The 9639-nt window shown below is 37.8% G+C and overlaps 1 protein-coding gene across 1 annotated transcript; it reads right to left on the reverse strand.

Moving 5' to 3' along the window:
- Window positions 1–5462: 5462 nt before the first annotated feature.
- LOC112008562 (uncharacterized) lies at window positions 5463–8347 on the reverse strand. Its single transcript, XM_024040893.2, has 5 exons — window positions 8199–8347; window positions 7940–7961; window positions 7725–7793; window positions 5905–5973; window positions 5463–5822 (listed from the first exon to the last, which is right to left on the reverse strand). Exons 1-5 carry the CDS (start codon window positions 8345–8347, stop codon window positions 5742–5744), a joined length of 390 nt encoding a protein of 129 aa, XP_023896661.2. The 3' UTR covers window positions 5463–5741.
- Between the last annotated feature and the right edge of the window lie 1292 nt (window positions 8348–9639).

Consider the following 9639-nt stretch of genomic DNA (forward strand, 5'->3'; position numbering starts at 1 on the left):
TTAAAATGCTTTAAATATGATTGCAAGCGTATTTTCTAGGAGATGTGGGAGTTATAGGATGTACCTCAAAGGTGATAGTCCCCATCAAACAGTTATGATTGTGTGTGAGTTAAAGTTATTTTCTCATATCTCAGATCGTCATAACATGTATACACATATGCAATCTTGCGATATTTTTCACACACAACACGCAATATTCTTTGCTACTCTTGATACATGTGTAGGTACAATGTGATTTGGCCATCACAAGTGTATACATGTGCTAATGTATGCTCACTAAACTGTCTTGACTTGTTTTTGAAAAATAAAATTGGTTAGACTTGTTTAGTGTGTATGTGTGTTTCTTATGTGCTTAAAATTTCTGTTGAGAGATGATTTTAAGAGTTTAATATGTTGATTGGATCATTGGTTGAGGTGCTTGTTGGATTGCATTCATGTCTTTGTTTTTCACTTCTTGAAAAACTGCTTTTTAAAGATGGCTCGACACCTTCTCGACACCTCCTCGATACCTTGTTATCTGTCGAGATTCTCAAGCCTTTTTCTTATCGCAATCTTGACAGCTCTTCGACACCTGATGGATCGATCGAGAAATCTCCTGTCTCCTCGATACCTTCTCGATACCTTGTCGATCGATCGAGCTTCTGTTCTTGGTTCTGGTGTTCATTCCTCGATACCTTCTCGACACTTGTAGCTGTCGAAGTTCATTTTCTCGACACCTACCTCGACACCTGTCTTGACACCTCTCGACACCTGTCTCGACACCTCTCGACACCTCAGCTGTCGAGAATTACTGAGGTTCCTATAAAAGGCTCTGTCGCGATTCAGATCTCATTTCTCTCGATCTCTCTCGATCTGTCCGCGGTTGTTCATCTCCCTAACCTCTTTTTCTCACTCAAAACCTCCAACCCACATGATTTTCGGCCCTTCCTTGGTTTAAATCACTTGGTAAGATCTCATTTTCCTTCCTTTTTCATGCATTTCATGTTTTGAAGTTTAGGTTTTGGGGTTTTTGAAAATTTTTGGGGTTTTTCAAAATTAATGAGATTCTCTTGAAATTTTGGGTTGTGTTTTCACTTAAATATGTTTAAAATGTCATACATTACATTTCATGTGCATTAGAATGGTATTTACATGCATTTAGATGTGTGTTCTATGTTTGTGTGCTGCTAGGATTGGATTGGCCTGAGCCCATGATGTTTTTCCCTTGCATGTCACATGTTCATGCATTCCCCATGCATACGTACTCATTGTTCAATATATTTGATATATGTGAACTGTTTTGGGACTTTTCTGATTGTCTCCTTCTCTATCTCTTTCTCATTCTGTTTACGTTAGTAGTGTCTATGGCACCTAAACATAAATCCACTCCTGCTCGGAACCCTCTGCATTCTGAAGCTTCTTCCTCTTCTGATTCTACTCCTTTTAATCTTCGGTTCCGTGATGGAGATGCCCACAAGGCATTTTCGAAGAACTTTTCTAGACGAGGTGTTCATTCGGAACGCCAAGTCATTTTGGCGAACTTCGCTAACACTGACCTTCCCTCTGTCATTCACAGTAAGGGATGGGAGTCATTGTGTGACGTCTCGGTCACTTGTCCTCTCGTGCTCATTCAAGAGTTCTACTCCAACATGCACGGGATAGATCGTTCAGTACCTCTCTTTTTCACTCGCGTTCGAGGTACGCGCATCCCTGTCACACCGCAGCTAGTTGCGGATGTACTTAGGGTTCTTAGGATAGAGTTTCCTGACTATTCGTCTTGTGAGCGTCTAAGGACTGTGTCCAAAGATGAGCTCATCTCTGCTTTTTGTGAGCGCCCCGCTGATTGGGGTGAACATCAGTATACATCATGTAGACCTTTTGCTAAAGGTCCTTGATTCTTAAACATGGTGATGACTTTTGTACTCCATCCACTCTCTCACTACAACTCCATCACAGAGCCTCGTGCTCGATTTTTGTTATCTCTTCTTGAGCATCTGACTATAGATTTCACTTCTCATTTCATTCTTTCTATCATAGATGTTCACTTAGATTCGGCATCCCGTGATAAGCTCATCTTTCCTTCCGCTATCACGAGGATCGTACGCTATTTTTCTATCCCTTTTCCAGTGTCCGACCACTTCATACATATTTGTGCCATAGATGCCGCTACTGTAAAACGTAGTGAGGCTCAGTTTAGGTCGAGATAGACGGATTCCACTCCTCCCTCCCGTTCAGCTCCATCTAGATCTGCTCCATCTACATCTGCTCCTTCTTCCTCCGTGGGCGATGTATCTCTTGGAGACATCATGGTGCAGCTACAACTCATGGATGCTCGCCTCGATACACTCTCCATTGAGTTGTATCAGGTGAATGTTCGTGTTGGTCATATTGCACGACGGCAGGCGACCATGGGCGGTTTTGCTTCTGAGGCTACTCCTTCACCACCTTCTCCAGCGGGTTCTAATTCTGAGGATGATAATGATGATGGTGATGATGATGATGCTTCGGATGATGATGGAGATGCTAGCTCTACTGATGAGATGTCTACATGACACTCTACCCTTTGTCACTCGTGACAAAAAGGGGAAGTAGTTTTGGGTTATGAGAGTAGTCATCTTAGGGGGAGAATTAGTATAGGACATTTTTGTTAGGGGGAGTGTTGATTTTTGAGGGATGTAGTGAGGTTATGATGTATCTTTTCTTTTCTTTCTTTTTAGATACATGGTTCTTGTACATGAGGTCTTGTGACCAGTTTTACATACATTGTACTTATATTCATTATATGTGGATGTATGTTTCTTTCACCTTTCTCTACATGTGTTGTTTCTTTTCTATCTTTATACACATGATTCTTATACTTGTATGCAATCTATTTATTTCTGTTTCACACAAGATGCCTTGATGAGTTTTGTTTAAAGTGTTTCAGAAATACAGGTTGTCAAAGTCTAACTTACCACAAACTCTTTTCTTGCAAAGTTTTTCAAGGGTTTGTGTTAGGATAGATTTTATTGTATTCAACAAGTAAGTATGAGTGTAGTGATTTATGACTTATCTCATATGTTCATTTGTTTGTTGTGGTTTTGTCACGGATTGCCAAAGGGGGAGATTGTTAGGACATATGTGTTTTCACTTGTTAAGAACATATGTCACTTATTTATGTAAAGTGGCTAATCCTTTGACCAAAACGCACTCTACTTGTAATTGGGTAGTTCTAGGTGTTTTTAATACTTCAAGAAACAAGGTTTCAAGATCAAGTGTTGAAGTCATCAAGTCTGTCCAAGAAAAACAAGCTGAAGTGCAAATTCATTAAAGCTCAACACCTGCTCGATAGCTCCTCGACACCTGCTATCTATCGAGATTTATAAAATCAGATTTTCTGATCTGATTTCTTGGGATCCGTGAATGTGTCTTTGGGCCTTCTTTTCTCTTAACCCTAGACATATAAAAGGATTGTTTTAAGAGCCGTCAAAGAAGACACAAGTTGCGCAAGCATTGAGCAAACTCTGTTCAAGCAATTTGTGATCAAAGACGAAGTTCTTGACCTAGTTCATCTTCTCTGAAGAAGTTGCTATGTATTTGCACCAAAGGGTTTTGTAACCAAGCATCTTCCTGATCTTCATCGTGTATGATAAACTGAAGAACTTTGTAGCCAACCTCTCTTTTTAAGTTGGTGTTTGAAGTTGCGTACTGGGATCCGCGCATTGGTTAGTCACGTACTTGAGAACCGTGCACCAAAAAGGGGGAACTGTCACTACAGATCAAGTCCAATTGGGTATTGGGGTAAGGGTTCAACTGTAGGTTGGTAAGGTACTTGGGATTCCTTTAGTTGTAACCGCTTGATTTGATAATAGTAGAGTTTCGGGAGTGGTGACTTGAAAATCACCCTGTGGGGTTTTTGCCACAAGGGTTTTCCCTATTCGTAAACAAATCACCGTATTATTTATTTTCCGCTGCATATTTAGTTGTTTGGTGATTTGTTTTTGCTTCCACGCAATTGCATGATAAATTGATTAATTAATAACTTGGCTAATTAATTAATTGGTTTAATCACAAGGGGTCATTTAGTTTGTAGCATATCGGTTTTAATTAAAATGATAATGTGTTTTGTAGGACTAAGATTATCTAAAGTTTTAAGAATGATTTGACCGTAGAGTTCTTACAAATTCTATTAATCTATTGTTAAATAATTAGGTTAAATTTTTAATCACATCACCAGCATTCAAACAAAAAAATGACTTAACAGTTAACACTATTTTAAAATCTATTAATTAAGTGACAAAATTCATTCCATTTATGTTTTGTAAACCTAGAGAAACACGCGATATAGAATTTTCCCTAATGTTTAAGAAACTAACAAAGATAATAATATAATTCAAAATGTACGCATTGTTAAATATTGGTAGTTCAGATTCTTCTTCTATTTTTCCTCACTAATTAAATGGGTATTTCGGGGTTTAAATAATGTTATTTACCGTACAGTGAGAGTTATGAGAGGATTCAAGCAAGATGCTGTGGTCCAAATCAAAAAATATTAGTGGAGAGTGCTATAAAATCAAGAAAATTAAAATGATTCCTCCTACCAGTCCAAGGCCTTAATAAGCTTCTTTTATAATAATTAATAGCTGTGCTGGTAGATATATGGCACTGAGAAAATTAAGTGGAAAAGGAAAAGGCAGTGGGTCAGCGGCGACCGAAAATTTGTAGTGACAAATGTAGCAGTAGTATATACATATATATTCAACCTTACGTGTTTTCTATTTGTCAAGGGATGGAAGGTTCGGTTTGTTGCAGTTGACACATGAATGATGGCCACTACAAGAAACTTGGCTATTTTCAACGGTTGGAATGACGGTAGGGAACCTTTATTAAAAATCGTGTCGAGAACATTTTTTTACGGCCTATGTAACCGTTGAAAAAAGTATTAATAACCATTGAAATATATACACATAAATGTAGATTAAAGCATGCTTATTACTTTTATTCACAGGCACCCAACCGTTGAAATAAGTATTTTCTTGTTTTAAAAAAAAAAAATTTGGATGCATTCTTTCACATTAATCAAAATTTAATAACTTGAAACAAACTCTCAAAATCAATACAACTCAACTACTCTGCCTACTGTCCTTTACACTCTTAAATTTACATTGTTCATCTACCTTTCAAAATAGAAAATTCTTATAATCTTTAACCTTCAAGACCAATTCATTGGAAATTTTAAAAACTTAGTGACTCACATTTGCCATCCAGACATTTATAGCCAGGTCCTCTTCAATGTGCATGAGATCCCATTAATCACTAATTTCTTTTGATGCCTGCAAAAAGTGCCAAATTTACTGCATGTTAACTCCAACTACGGGAACAAAAAATGTTATAAGCACTGTCTAACATGCCAAAGCTAGATAGTCAGATGCCCCAGATGGGTTACAACATTTAAGGTTCATGTCCTTTTTAAATCATTGGCAATTCCTCCAGGCTCCAGAAAATTTTCCAAAGCTCTTAAAAATATAAATGAAAATATTTGTCACATCAAAAATGTTTCTACATGATTTTTTACTGAAACTGCCATCTAGCTGCAAATGCGATTGACGATTTCCACTGACCTCAAATATATTTAACTATAAAAGAAACATGGCATAAGCTCACTTTATCATGAAATCAAGCAACAAGTATTCTGATATCAAGGGGTAGACACCAAGATGGAGATATTTAAAAGCTGTGTACTCCTGCAAAATAAATATAAAGTGCAGATGGGACACTGCATCTCAGCCTCCAGTAATCTCCTTCTCCTTTGCCTTACACATATCATCTGCAGACTTGACAAATTTTTTGGTCAACTCATCAACCTGGGAAAAAGAAGGGTCAGATAACTCTCAAAACATTGTAAAACTGATCCACTGTTTTAGTTGTAATTAGCTTAGAACTCACTTCCTTCTCCAATTTTTTTACATCATCCTTCGGGGCATGTGAATATAATTTCTTTGCCGTATCCATTGCCTATAAAACCAACAAAAACTCTGCTTAGGCACAATAAACATTAAAAACACTGGACCATTTCACATCAATGCATAGAATCAATCATTATCCCTATCTATAATGGCACTCCTAGTCTTGTTGCCGCACAATGCTACTAACGGTGTTTTCCACTTCAATACTTGCCACAGTACATTTTATTATGAGCTCACCATGCTAGACACCTAGGAGGCTAGACATTGTCTACTAAAATTTTTAGGTCATCCACTAAAACTAAGGTACCAGATAAATAAATGTGAACCATTTAGACCTCAATTGTAATAATTTTTCACAAACCAGTGGAACAGCAAAATCACGCTTGAGACAAATTGAGCTGTCAAGTATGATATAGTTCTAATATCAGAAAATAAAGAATAAGGTCAACCAATTCTTCACTCCCTCCACCAAACCAACCTCTGGCTAGCTAGTGCTTGATGATTCTAGGATGAAAGACAGTAAGGGAGTGAAGAATTGATATTTTTGAAATGAGATTGCTATTTAACAAGATATAAGAGCATTCTCATTAAGGGTGTCAAATGCCAAATATTTGGCATTTGACACCCCAAACTTTAAAAACACACCTCCATCAAAAGTTTTAAATGCCAAATATTTTGGCATTGATGAACAGTGCGGTCTCAAATTTGAGACCGCACTGTTCACCAATTGTAAAACTTTTATTGTTTTTTTTAATTCAAGTGAGGGCCCACTTTCTTTTCTTTATTATATATGTATTTCTCTTTCCCATCACTTCTCTCTTCCCTCTTCTCTCTTCTCTGTCCCGTGGTGGCGAGGTCTGATGGGTTTGGGTTCGATTGGATGGTTCGATGGTCGTGGGCGGTGGCGATGATGATTCTTGGTCGGCGATTGTGGTCCGATGGGCATAGGTCCGACGGTCCAATGGTCATGGTGGAGGTTCGGCGTGGGCGATGGAGGTTTCTTCTTCTTCTTCTTTTTTTTTTTTTTCCTTTCTGCTGTGGTTTGTGGTCGTGGTTTTGGTTCGGTGTGGGTTGTGGGTCACCGATCCTGGGTTTGTGTGTGTGTGTGTGATGCGTTTTGGTTCACTGATCTGGGTTTGGTTCCTGTGGGTTTTGGTTCGGCGTGATGGGTCTGCTGATGGGTTTTGCTGGTTGTTTTTGTGGTGGTTGATTGTGATTTTGGTGGATAGTTGTGGTTATACTTTGACTTTTTTCTTTTTCTGTTCTTCTTGCAGGGGGTTGTGGTTGCCACAGTGGTGTTGTGACTTGTGGTGGTGGTGGCTGTGGTGGGTTGTGGTTGCTACAATGGTGGTAGGGGTGGTGGAGGAGGTGGTGGTTGTGAAATGGGTGGTGGATATCGTGGCCGGCAGCATTGGGTTGTGAAAGAAAGACACAGAGGAGAGAGAGTCAGAGAAAGAGAGGAAAAATAAAAAAGAATAAAAAATGATAAAGAAAGAATATTTAAATAAAGTGTTAAAAAAAAATAGAAGTTTTGATGAGGGGGATATTGTAAAGCGAGGTGTTATATGTTATAAAATTGGGATTTGAGAAGGTAAATGCTAAATTTTTTACAAACCTTGATAAGAATGCTCTAAACCTGCCACCGAAGCACACAGTGATACAGACATGGTGCTCAAATGACCATAACAACCTCATTCCTCATTCTTTTTGATGTTTGAACAGCATGGGGAGCAAATATAAATGTTGTTTAATAATACTCCTGAAATCTAAACATAAAGAAGAAAAAAATTACTGCCATACCTTCTGGCGAGCCCTTCGTATACTTTGTCTGGCATCTTCACAAGAATTGGTAACCACCTTACACACAGCCTAGTAGATACAATATTGTGGTCATAATAGTGCAGAGATGAAAAATTAAAAGAAAAAGAAACAACCTCCTCAAAAAAAAAAGAAGAAAAAAGAAAAAGAAAAAGAAACAAATAAATAAATGGCAAGAAGGGTAATAATTGGCTTACCTGTATATGCTCTTTTGTCAATCTGGTCATTGCAGAGCATAAAAAATGTAAATAAGTCAATCAATATTTGCGTAGATTGAACAAGCTTTATCATGGAAAATACTTATGCATCATTATTAAAAAAAAGATCTTAAAATATTGTATCAACCAAAACCACAATTGTCTTAAGCCAAATACTTTTAATAGCCATTATTAGCAAATGGGCTGCTTATTGGACAAGGAAATAGGCAGTGTGAGATTAAATAGAATGACTACTTACGGTGGAATAACTGCAATCAATCGCTCATCATCCACTTTGGGACTTAAGCCTAACGGAGAATTCATCAGCCCAGAGTGATAGGAAATTCTGGAATCGTTTATGGAAGTTGTACATACCTCCCAAGGTTCGGAACTTTGCTTGGAGGGCATGCTTTGATATACTCCCTACCCGAGTAAACCTCTGCCGAAGAAAGGTGCCAGTGGACCCAGCTTGTGGAATATGCCAGCAACAGGAGGAGACGGTGGCCCATGCACTTTGGAGCTGTCCAGTGGCGGAGCCAGAAATTTAGGTCAGGGGGGGCAAGATTAAAAGATAAGATTGAAAGTAAAAAATTAATATGAAAAAAATTTAAATATGAATATTAAGAGTACGCAATATACCTGTGAATATTTAAATGTGACTCGATGACTTGAATGCTTTTAAAAGATCAGCTTGAATACTTTTAAAAACTCAACAAAAACTCTAATAACTTGTTTGGATGGAGGGGGAGTTAAGAGAAGTAGAGTAGAAAGAGGGAGAGTAAGTTAAATTATCTTATTTGGATGTTTTTTAAGGGAGGATTGGGAAAGATTTGGAGGGGTTCTAACTACTTCTAACCCCTCATTTTTAATTCCCCAAAATTTGAGAGATTTTGAGGGAAAGCAGAGCTTAAAAGTGCTTAACCAAATGAATTATTAAATTTACCCTTATTATATTAACAAAATTGCAAACAATGAAAAAACTAATTATTCTCCCCTTACTTAATTTTTTAAAAAAATCTAAAGAATTTTTATTTTGTATTTTATTTTTTTATTTGAAGGGAGGCGTGCTTTATACTGTATTATATATACACTTTTTTTTTTTTTTTTTTCAGAGTTCTATTAGTATTAGGCTGTTGTGATTCCTATTCCATATAGGCATATAGCATTAGCAGTAGGTTTTTTTTTTAATCATTACTAGGTGGGACCAATAGTTTTATATTAAAGTTATAGTAGTTTTAGAGTTCTATTAGTTAAGTCTGTTGAATTCTGAACCACGTAGCTGTAAATTGTTCCCAATAAGTCTATTGAGTTCAATACATTATCATTATCAGTAAAAAAAATTGAAAGTTCAGGGGGGGCACCTGCCCCCTTCCCTCCGCCCCTGGAGCTGTCCTATGGCTAGGAATGTGTGGGCGCTAGTGGCAGGCAAACTACAGAACGTAGCTCAGAAGCGGAGGACTTTTATGTACTGGTGCGTAAATTAATGGCTGCACTCTCGACTAAAGAACTGGAGGTTTGGGCTATGGTATCATGGTCCATTTGGAATGCAAGAAACAGGTGGTTATTTGAAAAAAAGCAAACCCAACCTCGTGACATCTTGAGAGGAGCGACAAACCTGTTGCAAGATTACCAGAGACTCTGCTAATGACTGGACTGAACTGAGAAACATGGCCATTAGAACGTGCTGAAGTCTGTTATTT

Source organism: Quercus suber, unplaced genomic scaffold (assembly GCF_002906115.3).
Source record: "Quercus suber isolate HL8 unplaced genomic scaffold, Cork oak 2.0 scaffold_79, whole genome shotgun sequence".
Classification (NCBI taxonomy): Eukaryota; Viridiplantae; Streptophyta; class Magnoliopsida; order Fagales; family Fagaceae; genus Quercus; species Quercus suber.

Excerpts from the sequence above, each read along its gene's own strand:
- LOC112008562 (XM_024040893.2), bottom strand. The coding sequence starts at position 8,347 with ATGCCCTCCAAGCAAAGTTCCGAACCTTGGGAGGTATGTACAACTTCC. Across the intron at positions 5,974-7,724 it reads TACGAAGGGCTCGCCAGAAG|GCAATGGATACGGCAAAGAA; the intron begins GTATGGCAGTAA and ends TTGGTTTTATAG. Across the intron at positions 5,823-5,904 it reads TAAAAAAATTGGAGAAGGAA|GTTGATGAGTTGACCAAAAA; the intron begins GTGAGTTCTAAG and ends TCTTTTTCCCAG.